The sequence below is a fragment of the Pygocentrus nattereri genome, chromosome 4 (assembly GCF_015220715.1).
Source record: "Pygocentrus nattereri isolate fPygNat1 chromosome 4, fPygNat1.pri, whole genome shotgun sequence".
NCBI lineage: Eukaryota > Metazoa > Chordata > Actinopteri > Characiformes > Serrasalmidae > Pygocentrus > Pygocentrus nattereri.
The window spans coordinates 17403123-17423850 of record NC_051214.1 but is presented as its reverse complement, the minus strand read 5'-3'; the positions used below and the strand labels follow the sequence as shown (position 1 = coordinate 17423850).

At 44.5% G+C, this 20728-nt stretch overlaps 1 protein-coding gene across 3 annotated transcripts in view; it reads left to right on the top strand.

Moving 5' to 3' along the window:
• The window catches only part of msra (methionine sulfoxide reductase A), a 122261-nt gene that overhangs the window by 55804 nt on the left and 45729 nt on the right, over nt 1-20728 (top strand). For 2 of the 3 annotated variants that reach the window (XR_005130188.1, XM_017701013.2), the window contains exons 2-3: nt 2830-2898; nt 6867-6986. Coding sequence is in view for 2 of the 3 variants with exons in the window: in XM_017701013.2 (XP_017556502.1) it covers nt 2830-2898; nt 6867-6986 (189 nt within the window). In the remaining variant the exon portion in view is untranslated. Of the gene's footprint in view, nt 1-2829; nt 2899-6866; nt 6987-19236; nt 19388-20728 lie in introns of all 3 variants that reach the window. The other variant, XM_017701015.2, reaches the window with a different exon arrangement.

Here is a 20728-nt window from a genome sequence, read left to right as displayed (position 1 = left end):
ACACATTTACAGACTAGTGGCCTCGAAAGGTTCATACAAGCTGTGTGAAAACTAAAGGTAAACATACAGCGTGTTCCGATAACGTCCTCTGTAAAGGCCCTTGACTCAGGTGTGTGGATGCAAGTAGATATTTAATTTGGAACACTAGGTAATGAATAATACATCATTTAATAATTAATTTAATCGTTCAGCTATGGGTGAAAAGTGTAATCAAACAGGCTGTGTATCGTGATTCATATGACTAGCTTTTTTTTGAAGATCAGTGTGTCATCTAAATGTAGCATGTGATTAATTTTAGTGTATTGTGCATGAATGTTGAAAACTACATCCGACATATGAAGTATTGATAAATGTTTCCAAAACTTTTAAAATGGGCTTTGGGAAAAGAAAAAAACAAGAAAAAATAAATACGATGTATACAGATGAGTTTTTGGATTTTGCAGAACCATTTTCCTCAAATTTCTGAATATATTTTTTTAATCAGGGATGCAGTGACTTGTGAAGATGATGAGATATTTATTTAACTTGTTTTATTTGTAGCATCATTTGATTTGTTCAAAACAATCTGCGACAACCTTTGAGAACAAAAACATGCAAAGCAGTAAAGATATAAAAATGTATAACACTGCTTTAAAGTGTCAAAAAGAGGATTAACAGTGAAAATATTTTACATCATGATGGCAAATTGGGTACAACAACAAAGTGCTGGTAGGTCATCCACATGTACACTCTGCCCACTGAACATATTCTCTCTACTTGGGAACCTAATGAATAAAAGAATAATCTAAGGAATAAACCCAGCAGTTTATGTGGTAAAGAGGGGTTTTGCGTGAAGTCTTGCAGTCACAAGATCCCGAGTTGCTGGAGGAATAGTAATATGTATATATTACTATACTCCTAATAATATGTATATCTGTATTGACGACCATGGTTTTTGATCAGTTTCCCCTTAAATCTTTTTTTTTTTTTTTTAAGTTTATAAGCTTTTAGATTTTTACATTTTTTTACATTATTGTTAAAACTTTGTCTTTTCTGGAATTCTGTGAAGCTGCTTTGTGACAACATCCATTGTAAAAAGCGCTATACAAATAAATTTGATTTGATTTGAAAGTGAGTGTACAATAGAGATGCCCATCAATCAAACTGTACATGTTGCAGCCTCTCTATGCAGATGTGCGCTGCAATACTGCATAGCTGTATACTATCTTCCCTTTTCTGCTTGCTGAAAATTCCATTCTCAGAGATTCAGGCATGCTCCCAGCCATGTGATAGTTCAGACCTAGAGAGCGCATAGGCTGCCTGAAAGGACTAAGTGCTGAGGGCTTGATGGGATGGGATGGGTTGTGGTGTGACTGTTGCCTAAAGCGCTGGCCAGAGAGGCTCGACTGCAGCTAGGGTGAGCCATTAGAGAGAAGGAGCATGGTGAGAGGGTAATGGAATGCTCTCTAGCTCACCCTGGGAAGCAGCCAGGTTGCTGCACTTACACTGGAAAGCTGACGTGCAGTCCTCGCTGCTGCTCTTGCCTGTCTAGGCCCTGTATGTTACTGTCTAGGTGCTGACGCAATAAAATAAAATAAAATAAAATAGCCTTTACCCGCTGGTCTGCTCAACTTGGCCCAGGCCCGAGCAACACAACTTGGGCCTTTAGTCACAATCTCATGTATGAGTAAGAGCCTAATGAGTTAATAATGCAGCATTAGAGCATGATGGAGCATTACAAAGTAGGGCCCAGCCAGACACTTGTGTAAGTCAAAGGCAGGGGAAAAAAAAAAAACATTACCAAGGAAGGAAATTTCATGAGAGGCTCTGAGCTGCCCATGTGGAATGTGAGGCATCAGGGATGACAGTGGGGATGTAAAAGTGATTTAATGAAGTCTGTTCTAATGCTTTCTCCTCGGCCCACTTACACAGATTAAATTAGACCAGCGCTGGCCTCCACGGAAAGGCTCCCAGTTCGCTGCATTGTTTGAGTGCCATTTCAATTCTAAAATGGAGAGGTTTAATTGAGACAAAGCCGTGAAGACAGCATCACACTGCTTTACTAGCAATTTAGTTACTGCTGAATGTAGCATGGCCTGGATTGAAGGATGTTTTTATCAAACGTGTGCCTGATCTTGGATACAGCTGCTGTTGCATGAAAATTACGGCATGTTGTGGCCCAGGCTCGTGAGATATGAATATCAAACGATGAGGTAAACAGTCGCAAAGGCTGTGTAATGTCTCCGTACGTAGGGGGACTCACAGTTTGCTCCGTCCTCTGCAGGAATATTATTAGCTTGTCAAATAGATGTGAGCCAGACAAGACAGTTAAGCAAAAGTTCTGTCTTTACTTGGACGCAGGGGCTATCATGCCTTTAAACCCGCTGCACTTAGTGTTTCTAAGAATGTGCTGCCATGGATGTGTTGCTGTGTGGAGGAGCTGCAAATTGCTTGGCAGTCAGCTGGCTGTGTCGGCATTCCGGGCTGCTATGGCGACGCACTCATGCATGTGCTTGGCAAGAGCCTCTTGTCTGTGCCCAGATGTTGAACTCACTAGCCTCGATTTATTCAAATCCATCCGAGTGCCCTCCACCCCCCCAGTCCATCTGTAACAGCGATGCCTGTTCAGCCACCATATTAATGCACATTATTCCAGCCAGGTGGTTTAACCCCACCCCCCCACCCATGATCCTGATCCCAGCTGTAACAGCTTACACGTACTTCTCTTCTCTGTTCTCTAAAGTACCTGAAATCCAGCCTCAGTCCAGGTATAGACACATTACAAAACTCTTCAGAAAGCACTGAAGTAACAGAACACCCTGTCCTATGTTCTTTGTGTCTGTCCTGCAGCTAAGCATCATGTCAATGGTAACAGGATGGTGCTGCCATTCCCAGAGGGATTGCAGATGGCAATGTTTGGTAAGTGATCCAAGTGCTCCGATGCAGGAGTGTGTGTGAATTGTGTGTGTTTGCATGCTTATGTTTGTGTGTTTTGGGGGGTGAATGGAGGTGTTGTATAAAGGTCTCCCCATGCTTGAAAGAAAGAGGAAAAAATCCACAAAACAGGGTGCAGTGCAGATCAATTACAAAAGACTGCTAAAATATATTTGATGGAAAGCAGTCATTCAGTCCCACTTTATTTTTATGAAAAAATATTGTTTTTATTTTATGTCTGCATATAAATCAAATGTTTTGGTCCCACTTCCCACTTTGGATAACCCCAACAGATTACCTATAGACGTTAAAATTAACAAACTATTTGGTAAAACTTAACAGGATTGACTGTTGATACTCGACAGTGTTAGGGTTAGGATTAGTGCAAGGATTATGTTTAGGACCAGTGTTAGGGTTAGAATTAGGTTTTAGGTTAGGGATAAGGTTAGGATTAGGTCCAGGTTTAGGGTTAGGGAAAATTTAAGGTAAATTTTACAACCCTGTTTTGAAAAAAGCTGGAATTCTGTGCAAAATATAAATAAAATCAGAAAGCAGTGATGTGCAAAGTATTTAAACCCTATATTCAATTGAAAATAACATGAAGACAGCATATCAAACAGTGAAACTGAGAAATGTATTTTTTAGAAATATATATACGTCCATTTTGAAATTTGTTGGGACAGGGTCCTGTTTACTGCTGTGTTTCATCTCCTCTTCTTTAACAGCACTCTGTAAGTGTTTGGGAGCTGAAGAGACACTGCTGTAGTTTAGAAAGTGAAATGTTTTCTGTTCTGTTTTGATACAGGATTTCAGCTGCTCATCAGTTTCAGGGTCTCATTTGTCATATTTTTCATTTCATAATGCATCAAATGTTCTCAGTGGTGACCGGTCTGGACAGCAGGCAGGTCAGTTTAGCACCCAGACTCTTTTAACACGAAGCAGTGTTGCTGTAATACATGCAGAATGTGGTCTGACATCGTCCTGCTGAAATAATCAAGGCCTTCCCTGAAAAAGACATCATCTGGACGGCAGCTTATGTTGCTCAAAAACCTGCTCATGTCATGAACTGAAACTGCGTTACTCTCAGACCCTGTGGTGCAACAATAACATTAACCTTAAATAGATGGTAAACAGGAAAAGTGTGAATTTAAATGACACTAAAAAAACACTAAAACACTAATCATAAAAATAAACACTAATTGTAGAAAAATAGAAAAATAAAAAATAATATAAATATAAGAAGGTCCTGTAATGAACACTAAAGTGGCATAAGGCAGATACAGATAAAGGTCTGTGGGAAGAAATAGTGCAGATATCAACAGTCATGCAGTTAAACTGAGCTTATGGAGTAGTTAAAGCGATGAGTGCGTAACAGTCCCTAAGATCGTTGCTATTTTACTGTGAGAAACGTTCTTCTTGAGTTGTTGCACTATTTGATGGTGCAGTCTTTCACAGATTAGTGAACCCTCCTTATCTTTACTTCTGAAAGACTGAAGACATATAAAGGTGCAGTATATGATTTAAATCCAATGCACTTTTTGCCAAGTTCATTTCAGTGTTTCTGCTTGACAGGCAACATTAACTCATTTTTGTTGTTTCATAGACTCAGTATCACTCGGTATCATTTTGTCTCATTTCCTAATATTTATGACGGCAGCTTCATAGCGGCCACTACGTGTGCTAACCTACAGCCTAGCTTACGTTAAACAAATTTCTTGCTGTGATGTTGTCCACTCTAACGTTGTCACCTTGACAATGCACTGCCACGAATTTGGGGCGGCGGAGCTTCTGAAGGAGCCCTGGAGGGGGGGTGGTGTGTTTCCGTTTACTCTGCCTTTAATTAGGTTAAATATAAGAAGTTAAATATAAGCAACTATGAAGACTCCACAGTGGCCTGTCCAATTAAAGTGTTACCAGTGTTTAAAAAGGCACATGCAGTGATGGGAACAATATCCAGCACTACAAGATTCCCTTAATAATTAGGAATACAGGCATATCAGCATTTTGGGTGGAAATATATCCCGCAACAGAATTTGTGATTTTTGTTAGTGTTATCTTTTAATTCATCTGTTATTAATGTATGACGCCGTCTCTTACAGCTATGGTGAAAGGCTTCTGCTGCTCTTTCCTTACAGCTTCTATATTATAAATCATTGAACAATCTACCAGCCAGCAGTAAACCAAGGGCTTGTTCTCACAGCTGAACAGCTCCCCACCAAAGAAGTATGACGGTGGATAACAATAACCAGTTTGCCCTCTAATATACTTTTATTGTTATAGAGTGTTATTTGGTAATAAATGTTAAGAGTCAGAATTAGTTTTATGGTGGTTGAGCTGTTTTTACTGCCCCTGAGTTTGTGCATGATAGAGGAGTATTGAGGTTTATGGCTCTGTAAATTCTTAGTTGAGGCAGAGAGCTTCACAGTTTAGGGGCTTATTTAACACAGATATGGGAGACACTCAGCGAAACAACGGCTGCGCGTAGACGCACACGCACACGCGCACACACACACACACACACACACACACACACACACACACACACACACACAGATAACACAAACACACACAGATAACACAAACACACCCCAAAATGTAGGCCGCTGAAGTGAAATCAAGCAGTAATGAATGTTAATTCTATTGCTCTGTTCACAATACAGGATTCAGTGCTGTCTCAGTGCACAAGGTGGAATGTTTATGATAGTATTAAAGTTCTTGGAACATCCACTTTATACAGTTTTAAGCTGGAATGTGGATTTTTATAAGTAGAGGGTATATCTCACTGTATACATATACAGTATTTACGCATCTAACCATTTTAGATGCTTAAGTAAAACTATTTTTTGAGGTTAGCAGTGGCGTATTATTCTGGGATGTCCTTTTTGCACCATTTAAGATGGAACGGAAAATTCGGACAAGAAACTATACTCAGATTTGTTGATTTTCTCATTTGTCTCATGTCCCAATGTAAAATACTACAGTCCTTCATGGTCTTTACAGCCATTACAGCCTCGTCTGATGCAGCTGACCCAGACAGTCTGCTTCAAGACTTCAGAACGTATTCCGCAAAAATTCTGCACCTAAACCAAAACAAGGTTTGTAGCGGAGCAAGTCTTAATGGGGGAAAGGTTTAAAACCACATCACGCACAGATAGACTGAAAAACTAACTTGCGTTTCTTTTTTGAGGAGAAAACAGGAGAAAATGTCCACAAGGTTCAGTCCTTCCCTCCTTAGCAACATTGGCGAATACCTTGAACAGCAAACAGACACAGCATCGTCTTACTGCCTTAAACTAAACTGCATTAAACTCAACAGGCTGTGGTGCTGAGAGGCACTTCTTGTTTTTTAGCAGACCTGTATAATAAGGTTGTTGAGGCCAGTGCGGTAACGTATTTATTTTCAAGCAGTTCCTTTTTTATCATACCTTTTTATCACAAATGCAAGCAAGTGTCCTATTGTTTAGGACCCTCTTTTTTGGTTGGTTATCTTATTAAAGTGACTCATGATGAGTGGAACTTTTCTGTGGAGGAAAAAATGTGTTCCAAGCAGAAACTAGTGGATCTTTCTGAGTCTGTTTGCTGCTGCAGGATATTATAGCATTTTAGGCAGAATACACTTCGCTGACTGAGCACAGCTTTAGGCAGCTTCTCTGACAGTAGGAGAGGAAACAGAAGCCCGGCAGTCACACTAGTGTCCTTGCTAGGCTAAAAGACCAGCCGTTCCTTTATGTCCACTGCCTTGTAAACAAAGAGCACTTTAGATGCAACAGACTAGGCAGAGTGAGGAGCGTCTTCTGCGTTTGTATTTTCATTTGAAATGTGACTGAAAGATCCTTGGTTTCACTGCATTTTCATCATGTGTAGTTTAAAAAGCATTTTGCTCAACCAGACAAACGTAAATGGAGTCTTTCTTATGGGTTCTTTAGGCACAATATTTGGTCTTTACTCTGCAGGTATGGGATGTTTCTGGGGAGCAGAACGGAAGTTCTGGAGGCAGAAGGGTGTATACTCCACCCAGATGGGCTACTCTGGAGGCTATACCCCCAACCCTACTTATGAGGAAGTCTGCACAGGTAAGCCACGCCACTAGATGACTATCACTAGCCTAGCCTCCTAGGGATACTGCTGTCTAAAAGCTGAAATACAGTCCATGCGGGGGTGCTGCCAGGGATTTTGGGCCCATGAAAAATATCACACTGGGCAACTCCATCTCAGAATAGAATGGATACAGGGCTGGTTCAGTGATGGGGATACAGGGATGGGGATACAAGGCTGGTTCAGTGATGGGGTATAGGGATGGGGCTACAGGCCTGGTTCAGTGATGGGGTACAGGGATGGGGAAACAGGGCTGGTTCAGTGATGGGGTACAGGGATGGGGAAACAGGGCTGCTTCAGTGATGGGGGTATAGGGATGAGGATAAAGGGCTGGTTCAGTGATGCGGGTATAGGGATGGGGATACAGGGCTTGTTCAGTGATGGGGTATAGGGATGGGGATACAGGGCTGGTCCTGTGATAGAGTATATGGATGGGGAAACAGGGCTGGTTCAGTGATGGGGTACAGGGATGGGGATACTGGGCTGGTTCAGTGATGGGGGTATAGGGATGGGGAGAAGGGCTGGTTCAGTGATAGGGGTATGGGGATGGGGAGAAGGGCTAGTTCAGTGTTAGTGGTACAGGGATAGGGAAAAAGGCTGATTCAGTGATGGGGTATAGGGATGGGGAAGCAGGGCTGGTTCAGTGATGGGGTACAGGGATGGGGATACTGGGCTGGTTCAGTGATGGGGTATAGGGATGGGGAAAGGGCTGGTTGAGTGATGGGGGTATAGGAATGGCGATACAGGGCTGGTTCAGTGATGGGGGTATAAGAATGAGAAAACAGGGCTGGTTCGGTGATAGCGGCATAGGGACAGGGATACAGGGCTGGTTCAGTGACAGGGGTACGGGGATGGGGAGAAAGGGCTGGTTCAGTGATAGTGGTACAGGGATGGGGAGACGGCAAGTTACAGTGATGGGGTATAGGGATGGGGATACAGGGCTGGATCAGTGATGGGGGTATAGGGATGGGGATACTGGGCTGGTTCAGTGATGGGGGTATAGGGATGGGGAGAAGGGCTGGTTCAGTGATAGGGGTATGGGGATGGGGAGAAGGGCTAGTTCAGTGTTAGTGGTACAGGGATAGGGAAAAAGGCTGATTCAGTGATGGGGTATAGGGATGGGGAAGCAGGGCTGGTTCAGTGATGGGGTACAGGGATGGGGATACTGGGCTGGTTCAGTGATGGGGGTATAGGGATGGGGAAATGGCTGGTTCAGTGATGGGGTATAGGGATGGGGAAAGGGCTGGTTCAGTGATAGGGGTACAGGGATGAGGAGAAAGTGCTGGTTCAGTGATGGGGGTATAGGGATGGGGATACAGGGCTGGTTCAGTGATGGGGGTATAGGAATGGCGATACAGGGCTGGTTCAGTGTTGGGGGTATAGGAATGGCGATACAGGGCTGATTCAGTGATGGGGGTATAGGAATGGGGAGATGGCTGGTTCAGTGATGGGGGTATAGGGATGGGGAAAGGGCTGGTTCAGTGATGGGGGTATAAGAATGAGAAAACAGGGCTGGTTCGGTGATAGCGGCATAGGGACGGGGATACAGGGCTGGTTCAGTGACGGGGGTACGGGGATGGGGAGAAAGGGCTGGTTCAGTGATAGTGGTACAGGGATGGGGAAACGGCAAGTTACAGTGATGGGGTATAGGGATGGGGATACAGGGCTGGTTCCGTGATGGGGTATAGGGATGGGGATACAGGTCTGGTTTAGTGACGGGGTATAGGGATGGGGAAGCAAGGCTGGTTCTGTGATTGGGTACAGGGATGGGGATACGGGGCTGGTTCATTGATGGGGGTATAGGGTTTGGGATACAGGGCTGGTTCAGTGATGGGGGTATAGGGTTTGGGATACAGGGCTGGTTCAGTGATGGGGGTATAAGGATGGGAAAACAGGGCTGGTTTAGTGATGGGGTAGAGGGATGGGGAGAAGGGCTGGTTCAGTCATATGGGTATAGGGATGGGAAGAAGGACTGGTTCAATGATGGGGGGTATTGGGATGGGAAAAAGGGCTGGTTTAGTGATGGGGGTATAAGGATGGGAAAACAGAGCTGGTTTAGTGATGGGGTAGAGGGATGGGGAGAAGGGCTGGTTCAGTTATAAGGGTATTGGGATGGGGATATAGGGCTGGTTCAGTGATGGGTGTATAGGGATGGGGAGACAGGGCTTGTTCAGTGATGGGGGTATCGGGATGGGGAAACACGGCTGATTCAGTGATGGGGGTATAGCGATTGGGAGACAGGGCTAGTTCAGTGATGGGGGTATAAGGATGGGAAAACAGGGCTGGTTTAGTGATGGGGTAGAGGGATGGGGAGAAGGGCTGGTTCAGTTATATGGGTATAGGGATGGGAAGAAGGGCTGGTTCAATGATGGGGGTATAGGGATGGGGAAACAGGGCTGGTTTAGTGATAGGGGAATAGGGATGGAGAGAAGGGCTGGTTTATTGATGGGGTAGAGGGATGGGGAGAAGGGCTGGTTCAGTTATATGGGTATAGGGATGGGAAGAAGGGCTCATTCAGTGATGGGGGTATAGGGATGGGGAAACAGGGCTTGCTCAGTGATAGGGGTATAGGGATGGGGAAACAGGGCTTGATCATTGATGGGGGTATAGGGATGGGAAACAGGGCATGATCAGTGATGGGGCTATAGGGATGGGGATACAGGGCTTCTTCAGTGATGGGAGTATAGGGATGGGGATACAGGGCTGGATCAGTGATGTGGGTATAGGGATGGGGAGAAGAGCTGTTTCAGTGATGGGCCTATAGGGATGGGGATACAGGGCTGGTTCAGTGATGGGGGTATAGGGATGGGGATACAGGTTTCGTTTAGTGATGGGAGTATAGGGATGGGGATACAGGGCTGGTTCAGTGATGGGGTTATAGGGATGGGGAGACAGGGCTGATTCAGTGATGGGCCTATAGGGATGGGGAGACAGGGCTTGTTCAGTGATGGGGGTATCGGGATGGGGAAACAGGGCTGGTTCAGTGATGGGGGTATACCGATTGGGAGACAGGGCTAGTTCAGTGATGGGGGTATAAGAATGGGAAAACACAGCTGGTTTAGTGATGGGGTAGAGGAATGGGGAGAAGGGCTGGTTCAGTTATATGGGTATAGGGATGGGAAGAAGGGCTGGTTCAATGATAGGGTATAGGGATGGAGAAACAGGGCTGGTTTAGTGATAGGGGAATAGGGATGGAGAGAAGGGCTGTTTCAGTAATGGGGGTGTAGGGATGGGGAGACAGGGCTGGTTCAGTAATGGGGATACAGGGCTACTGAGCCTGAAGGTGCATCTGTTAGGTCTGGCACCATTCGTATTGGTTCTGAGTTCTCAAAAGGTTGCTGATAACCTAAAGAAGGAACTTGGGTTATTGGCTTCACACATAAACCCTTATCCCAGAAACCTCGGAGTCATTTTTGACTCAGATCTTAATTTCTCAATGCATATAACAAAGCTGGTGCAGGCCTGTTATTTTCAATTGAGAAATATTGCCAAAATCAAGAAAATGCTCTCCTTCCAGGACACAGAGAAGATCATTCATGCTTTTGTATCATCACGACTTGATTATTGCAATGCACTATTTACATGTCTTAGTCAAGGGGCAATGGCACGGCTGCAGCTGGTTCAGAATGCAGCTGCCCGGGTACTTACCGGGACTAAAAGAAGGGAGCATATTACCCCTGTACTGGCATTTCTGCATTGGTTGCCTGTTGTTTTTAGAATTCAGTTCAAAATTTTGGTTTTAACATACCAGGCGGTGCAAGTTACAGTGATGGGGTATAGGGATGGGGATACAGGGCTGGTTCAGTGATGGGGGTATAGGGATGGGGATACTGGGCTGGTTCAGTGATGGGGGTATAGGGATGGGGAGAAGGGCTGGTTCAGTGATAGGGGTATGGGGATGGGGAGAAGGGCTAGTTCAGTGTTAGTGGTACAGGGATAGGGAAAAAGGCTGATTCAGTGATGGGGTATAGGGATGGGGAAGCAGGGCTGGTTCAGTGATGGGGTACAGGGATGGGGATACTGGGCTGGTTCAGTGATGGGGGTATAGGGATGGGGAAATGGCTGGTTCAGTGATGGGGTATAGGGATGGGGAAAGGGCTGGTTCAGTGATAGGGGTACAGGGATGGGGAGAAAGTGCTGGTTCAGTGATGGGGGTATAGGGATGGGGATACAGGGCTGGTTCAGTGATGGGGGTATAGGAATGGCGATACAGGGCTGGTTCAGTGTTGGGGGTATAGGAATGGCGATACAGGGCTGATTCAGTGATGGGGGTATAGGAATGGGGAGATGGCTGGTTCAGTGATGGGGGTATAGGGATGGGGAAAGGGCTGGTTCAGTGATGGGGGTATAAGAATGAGAAAACAGGGCTGGTTCGGTGATAGCGGCATAGGGACGGGGATACAGGGCTGGTTCAGTGACGGGGGTACGGGGATGGGGAGAAAGGGCTGGTTCAGTGATAGTGGTACAGGGATGGGGAAACGGCAAGTTACAGTGATGGGGTATAGGGATGGGGATACAGGGCTGGTTCAGTGATGGGGTATAGGGATGGGGATACAGGTCTGGTTTAGTGACGGGGTATAGGGATGGGGAAGCAAGGCTGGTTCTGTGATTGGGTACAGGGATGGGGATACGGGGCTGGTTCATTGATGGGGGTATAGGGTTTGGGATACAGGGCTGGTTCAGTGATGGGGGTATAGGGTTTGGGATACAGGGCTGGTTCAGTGATGGGGGTATAAGGATGGGAAAACAGGGCTGGTTTAGTGATGGGGTAGAGGGATGGGGAGAAGGGCTGGTTCAGTCATATGGGTATAGGGATGGGAAGAAGGACTGGTTCAATGATGGGGGGTATTGGGATGGGAAAAAGGGCTGGTTTAGTGATGGGGGTATAAGGATGGGAAAACAGAGCTGGTTTAGTGATGGGGTAGAGGGATGGGGAGAAGGGCTGGTTCAGTTATAAGGGTATTGGGATGGGGATATAGGGCTGGTTCAGTGATGGGTGTATAGGGATGGGGAGACAGGGCTTGTTCAGTGATGGGGGTATCGGGATGGGGAAACACGGCTGATTCAGTGATGGGGGTATAGCGATTGGGAGACAGGGCTAGTTCAGTGATGGGGGTATAAGGATGGGAAAACAGGGCTGGTTTAGTGATGGGGTAGAGGGATGGGGAGAAGGGCTGGTTCAGTTATATGGGTATAGGGATGGGAAGAAGGGCTGGTTCAATGATGGGGGTATAGGGATGGGGAAACAGGGCTGGTTTAGTGATAGGGGAATAGGGATGGAGAGAAGGGCTGGTTTATTGATGGGGTAGAGGGATGGGGAGAAGGGCTGGTTCAGTTATATGGGTATAGGGATGGGAAGAAGGGCTCATTCAGTGATGGGGGTATAGGGATGGGGAAACAGGGCTTGCTCAGTGATAGGGGTATAGGGATGGGGAAACAGGGCTTGATCATTGATGGGGGTATAGGGATGGGAAACAGGGCATGATCAGTGATGGGGCTATAGGGATGGGGATACAGGGCTTCTTCAGTGATGGGAGTATAGGGATGGGGATACAGGGCTGGATCAGTAATGTGGGTATAGGGATGGGGAGAAGAGCTGTTTCAGTGATGGGCCTATAGGGATGGGGATACAGGGCTGGTTCAGTGATGGCGGTATAGGGATGGGGATACAGGTTTCGTTTAGTGATGGGAGTATAGGGATGGGGATACAGGGCTGGTTCAGTGATGGGGTTATAGGGATGGGGAGACAGGGCTGATTCAGTGATGGGCCTATAGGGATGGGGAGACAGGGCTTGTTCAGTGATGGGGGTATCGGGATGGGGAAACAGGGCTGGTTCAGTGATGGGGGTATACCGATTGGGAGACAGGGCTAGTTCAGTGATGGGGGTATAAGAATGGGAAAACACAGCTGGTTTAGTGATGGGGTAGAGGAATGGGGAGAAGGGCTGGTTCAGTTATATGGGTATAGGGATGGGAAGAAGGGCTGGTTCAATGATAGGGTATAGGGATGGAGAAACAGGGCTGGTTTAGTGATAGGGGAATAGGGATGGAGAGAAGGGCTGTTTCAGTAATGGGGGTGTAGGGATGGGGAGACAGGGCTGGTTCAGTAATGGGGATACAGGGCTACTGAGCCTGAAGGTGCATCTGTTAGGTCTGGCACCATTCGTATTGGTTCTGAGTTCTCAAAAGGTTGCTGATAACCTAAAGAAGGAACTTGGGTTATTGGCTTCACACATAAACCCTTATCCCAGAAACCTCGGAGTCATTTTTGACTCAGATCTTAATTTCTCAATGCATATAACAAAGCTGGTGCAGGCCTGTTATTTTCAATTGAGAAATATTGCCAAAATCAAGAAAATGCTCTCCTTCCAGGACACAGAGAAGATCATTCATGCTTTTGTATCATCACGACTTGATTATTGCAATGCACTATTTACATGTCTTAGTCAAGGGGCAATGGCACGGCTGCAGCTGGTTCAGAATGCAGCTGCCCGGGTACTTACCGGGACTAAAAGAAGGGAGCATATTACCCCTGTACTGGCATTTCTGCATTGGTTGCCTGTTGTTTTTAGAATTCAGTTCAAAATTTTGGTTTTAACATACCAGGCGGTGCACGGTGATGGGCCAAAATATATTTCAGAGTTATTATCACTGTATCCTAGTACGAGATCACTAAGGTCATCTAGTCAGGGGCTCTTAGTAGTCCCTAGGACAAAACGGAAACGTAAGGGAGATTGTGCTTTTTCTGTGTATGCCCCCAAGTTGTGGAATGCTCTGCCTTTGGATGTTAGACTAGCTGGATCAAAGGACATTTTTAAAGGAAGACTCGAAACGCATCTCTATTCATTAGATTTTGAGGTTGGTCACAGGTGATGCTTTTGTTATTTATTGGATAGTGCGGCATTGTTTTTATGGTTTTATGTCAGTTTTATGTTGTTTATGAATCTAGCTGTACTGTTTTTTTTTTTTTTAGTTATATGTATCTGTTTTGTTTTATCATTCTATTTTTAGTACTTGTTTGTGAAGCACTTTGTAGCTGTGCTTAGAAAAGTGCTATATAAATAAATGTTTACTTACTTACTTACACCATTCGGGGTTGAGGACCTATGATTTAATATTTATAGCTCACTAAATGTTTGCATGCATTGAGTAAATTTTGCCTAAAAGATGAGTGAAATGTAAACACTCAGAGCTTTCTAATGCTGGTAGAGCAGAAGTAGCCTTTTTCACTATGGACTAGGCTAACAGTTAAATCTACAACACCCACCTTTCTAAACTTAGCCCCCAAGTCCACGGAATGTTTTGATTCTTTGTCGTTTACTACATTATAAAGCATGAATGCTGTTTTTGTCGTATTTCTAGCTCAATACTACCATGTTCAGCAAAAAAGTATAAAGTGTATTGTGCACTACCCATGTGACTGCTATAAACCCTCATTAACACACAACCGTTGGCTTGTCATTTGAGATTAAAATTATTCAAGTTGCGCTGTCATTTTCTATAGTCGTTAATTTCAGAGTAAAAGTGAATTACTATTGCTTTTCTGTTGCTGAGGAAAAGGAAAGCTTGAATGTTTATCTATATGGTATACATATATAATACACTGCTCAAAAAAATAAAGGTAACACTCAAATAACACATCCTAGATCTGAATGAATGAAATATTCTCATTGAATACTTTGTTCTGTACAAAGTTGAATGTGCTGACAACAAAATCACACCAAAACCATCAATGGAAATCAAATTTAGTAACCAATGGAGGCCTGGATTTGGAGTCACACACAAAATTAAAGTGGAAAAACACTACAGGCTGATCCAACTTTGATGTGATATCCTTAAAACAAGTCAAAATGAGGCTCAGTATTGTGTGTGGCCTCCACGTGCCTGTATGACCTCCCTACAACGCCTGGGCATGCTCCTGATGAGGTGGCGGATGGTCTCCTGAGGGATCTCCTCCCAGACCTGGACTAAAGCATCCGCCAACTCCTGGACAGTCTGTGGTGCAACGTGACGTTGGTGGATGGAGTGAGACATGATGTGCTCAATCGGATTCAGGTCTGGGGAATGGGCGGTCCAGTCCATAGCTTCAATGCCTTCATCTTGCAGGAACTTCTGACACACTCCAGCCACATGAGGTCTAGCATTGTCCTGCATTAGGAGGAACCCAGGGCCAACCGCACCAGCATATGGTCTCACAAGGGGTCTGAGGATCTCATCTCGGTACCTAATGGCAGTCAGGCTAACTCTGGCGAGCACATGGAGGGCTGTGCAGCCCTCCAAAGAAATTACTGACCCACTGCCAAACCGGTCATGCTGAAGGTATGTTGCAGGCAGCAGATCGCTCTCCGCGGCGTCTCCAGACTCTGTCACATCTGTCACATGTGATGAGTGTGAACCTGCTTTCATCTGTGAAGAGTACAGGACGCCAGTGGCGAATTTGCCAATCCTGGTGTTCTCTGGCAAATGCCAAGCGTTCTGCACGGTGTTGGGCTGTGAGCACAAACCCATCTGTGGACGTCAGGCCCTCATACCATCCACATGCACATGCACATTGGGTTGTAGAGTCCGTCTCATGATACCACGAGTGTCATAGCACCACCACCATTCAAAAGTGACCAAAACGTCAACCAGAAAGCATAGGTACTGAGAAGTGGTCTGTGGTCCCCACCTGCAGAAGCACTCCTTTATTGAGTGTGTCTTGCTAATCGCTAATGATTTCCACCTGTTGTCTATTCCATTTGCACAACAACATGTGAAATTGATTGTCAATCAGTGTTGCTTCCTGAGCGGACAGTTTGATTTCACAGAAGTTTGATATACTTGGAGTTATATTGTGTTGTTTAAGTGTTCCCTTTATTTTTTTGAGCAGTGTATATACATATATATATACCAATTAGTATTAGGGAAAACACGGTCCATTTGCGCACGGCTTTGACGTAATCCTCTGCCCGAGTTTAATCCCTACTCCTGAAAACGCAGCATGAGAAAACCCTCTTCAAATTTCAGCCCTTGTTTTTTCCTCTCTCTGCTGTAGCCACATCAGCATGCACAGAACACATCATGCTTCATAAATTATGCAGTTGTTGGTAAAGCCTCTATGTTGAAATGACTTTTAGATGACGTAGATGTCCTTAGACTTCAATCATGGCATGTCACATTAGGCACCTGTTTAAGTACTGCTCCTCATCAACATCAACATCACACGAGCTTAGACAAGAGAAATGATGCATGCTGTGGTTTTTTTGGTCAATAAACGCGAACCATCCTGCATAACACAGAGACTCAGGCATGCGCTGGATGCCTGATCACATGGAGCTGATCGCTCGTACAGTTTTAGTGGTATTTTCTGACATCCAGATGGCATCAGAGCTCCCTGTGTATACACTGTGCTTCTGCCCTTGGCCTTTCTGATGGCCTCAACGTCAAAAAAACAAAGAAAATAACAAATATATTTTTATGAAATACCCTCATCATTATTATGGATTTTTTATTCTCTGCAGAGGATGGGGGCAGCAGGGGCAGGGATGGAGTGAGGTTTCAGGGGTGTGCTCAGCCAAACCCCATCATAGCGATTTAGCCTAAACACAATAATTGAGATGGGCATTTTTAACACAGGCGGATTTGCCTGGGCTTTGCCAGTTGCCGTGTTATTATTTTTAGATTCAAGGCTCTCCCGCCTTATGCCGCTTTGCCTGGATTTAGAATTTGGAACATTAGACTTTAGACTTTGAAGTGCATTCACCTTCTTTTAGGAGGAGGAAAACAGCAACAACATGCGACACAAATTGAGCTCGGCGGAAGGGGAGGGAGCACCACATGAACCCGGTAACCTGGAATAGCAGCCAATGGCCTACATGTGCATAGACCCCCGGGGTGTGTGTGTGTGTGTGTGATTGTGTTGTATGAGTATGCATACAACTGACTGAATCGGACTCAATGTCCCACAATGCTTCAGGAGATCACATGACTCTGGACCACACACTACCAGCGTTCACAGTCTCCTGATTATTAACCCAACACACCTGTGCATGATGACCTAGTTAGTTAGTATATAAGCCTGGGCTTCAGCTAGATTCACTGCAAAGTATTGTTTCACCCTGAGCATACTAAGTGTTCACTTTGTGTTTCTGAATTCCTTGTTATGACTGTATCTTTGTTATTTCGACTTTGCCTTTAGGTCTCCCCCTTTTTGTACCTTCACCAGCTGGTTTTGTGTATTTCAAATGGGACCTTTTGGATTGTTTATCGACCAGGATTTTGTCTTCCCCTTGGATTTTGGTTGCTGTGCTTTTTGGTATTTGACCCTTGCCTGTTTTTGACCCTGATACTCATTCTCCTGTATTAAACCTCGTTTGACTTCTTATCTGTGTTCGTCTGACTCCTATGCCCACCTAACATCATTTGTGTCCCAACTTTTTTGGAAATGTGCAGATCATGTGAACCATATTTTTAAAAGTCAAAATATGAAATGTTAAAACTGAGAAATTTTATTGTTTTTTGAAAAATATTTGCCCGTTTTGAATTTGATGCCAGCAACATGTTCCAAAAATGTTGAGACGGGGGCCTGTTTACCACTGTGTTTCATCACCTCTTCTTTAACAGCACTCTGTAAGTGTTTGGGAACTGTGGAGATGCTGCTGTAGCTCTGAAAGTGAAATGTTTTCTGTTCTTGTTTGATACAGTATTTCAACTGATCAGCTTCAGGGGCTCATTTCACATATTTTTCATTTCATAATGCACCAAATGTTATCAGTAATGACAGATCTGGACTGCAGGCAGGTCAGTTTAGCACACTCTTTTAATACGGAGCAATGCTGCTGTAATACATGCAGAATGTGGTTTGACGTTGTCTTGCTGAAATAATCAAGGCCTTCCCTGAAAAAGATGTTGTCTGGATGGCAGCATATGTTGCCAAAACATGTATATATTGTTCCTGTTTAGATTTGGTTTCTTCTTTGTGTTTTAGAGTTTTAACCTGCATTTGTGGATTCAGTGATGAACTGTTTTCACAGACAGTGGTTTTCAGAAGTGTTTGAGCCCATGCAGTGATTTCCACTACAGAATCAGTCTATTTTTAAAGCAGTGCTGCCTGAGGGCCTAAAGATCACAGCCAGCATATACTGGTTTTTGGCCTCATCCCTTCCATACAGAGATTTCTCCTGATTCTCTGAATCCTTTAATGATTGTGTGTGTGTGTGTGTGAGAGAGAGAGAGAGAGAGAGAGAGAGATTAAAATCATGGGGTAAAATCATGACAGAATACGAAAATACTGTATAATGCTTGTATGGGTTTCTGCAGAAGAAGAATGCATTAGGGCACTCTGACTCGTCTCGTTCTGCTGTAAAGTTTAGTGCATTAGCGCTTTCGCTCCATGCCGGAGAGCATGACAGGTCAGGCCTTTGATCTTTCCAGCTTTCTTTTGTGCTGCGGCAGCGCCGGCTCAGACACAGCGATTCCTCATCAAGCGAAATTGCTCTAACAACGTCTCTCTACGCTGTGTTCAGTCAGGCAACAGTGCCTGGCAGAGTTACGCCCTCAGTACTGATTTCTATTTAACCTGAATGTTTTTTTTTCATTTTGACTAACTTTCCAGCTTTTCTATGACCAATTCATGCTAGAGATATTAAGCGCCTCCTCAAGGTAAAACCAGCTCAGCCGAGGTGGACTGCAGTGAGGGAGCTGTCCAGTGCTGAAACCACTGAGCACATATAAGACACATACAAAACATACAGTAGTACAGACATATCTGACTGTTGCATTTCATGATTCAGAAATAATCAGCTGTGCATTTGCATATTATTGCTGTCCAAAAAAATAGAAACGTGTATCTCCATTTGTTTTGCTTTTCTACATCATTTATACACAGCAGCTGTTCTTTATATGTTGTGAAATTCCTGATGAGTGGACCAATAAAAATACTCCAGAATGAGTTGGAATAAAATCTCATTACATTAGCTTACATTAAAAGTGAATGTTTTTTCCTTCTTCTGTAAATGTGCTATTTTTGGACACACACTGTTTTAAAGGATGTACATCTGAAATGCTTCTTGGTGCTGATGATACTTATTTTACAGGCATTTCAGAACATCATTCATGTCTTTCTGAGTCAGCTCGGACAGGCTCGGGCATGAGCATGTTCTTTGTAGGGCAGACATACAGTCACCTCTGTCTGTTTCCTCTCTTCTTTCTTGCTGTCACCTTGTTAATCCCAGCGTGGTGTCTGTGCAGGAGCCTGTGTCAACAAGGGATTAAGGACTGCAGTGATGGCCGCCATGTGCAATGCTGAAACAACGAGCACAAACGATCACACGTTTGGATCCGTCTCCACCCTAAAGCAGCAGCAGAATATATGGTTTATGGTGTTGGTCCCCAGTGTTTGGTAAAGAACATTCCTTTTGCCTGTTTCTTCAATCTGTCAAATGAAGGCACTTATTACAGTGGTTTCCCTACTGCTGTAGTAGTGTGTGAGCCCTGTCCATTAGAGCAGTGGAGTGGCGGGTTTAAAACCCTCCCTGTGTTTTATTTTTTTTTTTTAGAGACTAGTCGATGAAGCATGAACACTGCGCTCTGTTGAAGAGGCTGTTACAGTGGAGGTGCGTGTTGCATTTAGTCTTGAACAATCTTGGCTCAGCTTTTTTACCTTTTCTCTCACCTCATAAACCACAGAAAAAGCTCCTGCCTTCACGTATGAAGCGTCGGGGTAGAATGTAGCGCTCTCTCTCATGAGCGGCAGCAAAGATGGCGGCATGCGATCGTCCTTCAGCTCACCCTGAACAGCACACCCTGCTGAGAGACTTGGGGTGGGAGGGGAGGGTGAGAGAAGGAAATAAGCGGTAAAGATAGCGTTGAGCAGAGTAGAGAAATGGGGAAGGAAAAGAAGAGGGAGAGCGTTGAAAGAAGAGATGGTGGGGGAGGAAGGAGAGCATAGGGACATGGAGAGAGGGAGGGAGGGAGGGAGAAAGAAAAAGAGAGAGGGAGAAAGTGAGAACTGGAGAAGGGAGAAAGTGAGAAAGCTGATAGAGATGGAGATGGAGATGTAGGAGTGAGTTCAGCAGGTTCATCACTCCTCCATAAGCCAACATGCAAAGAGCAGTTGGAGAACACTGCAGCAGAGCTTTTATGCATCGATTACAATGCCATTGTCTTGTTGCTTGGATGGGTCAACATTTGCATAACATACTAACACTGAAGTGTTTGAGCGAGTGTGAAATTTCCATTTTAATAGCGGCTTCAGAATCATTTCACACAGCGTGTGTATCCGCATTTGCTCTCTTGTGGAACATTTGTGCTTAAAAAGCTCTTAAATGTAAATAAAAAGACTGAATTTGCTGCTTTTGAGCAGATATCAACACATAAACATGCAAAAATCTGAACAAATGTGTTGCGGCTGTTGTTCAGTTAGAGCAATTTGTGTGCAGTGGCCTCAATTCACACTTGTACTTGTTGTCTTTCACAGTTACCATGGAGCTGCAGTCCAATCACTAAATTTAGTAAATCACAGGCTTAGAAATATATGGTATCTGACATCTTCTTCAGAACTGAATCATGCATGTAAAGTAAGTTTAGTGCTGATTATTGTTATTGATTAGTATGAAATACAAGCTTTGTAGAGCCCAATTTTTAACAAGGTGAACGTGTCTTCTTGAAAATACCACACTAGCTGACTATCTGCAGTCCAATCAGCACAGCCAATGAGTTTTGATTTCCCCCCAACAGTCGT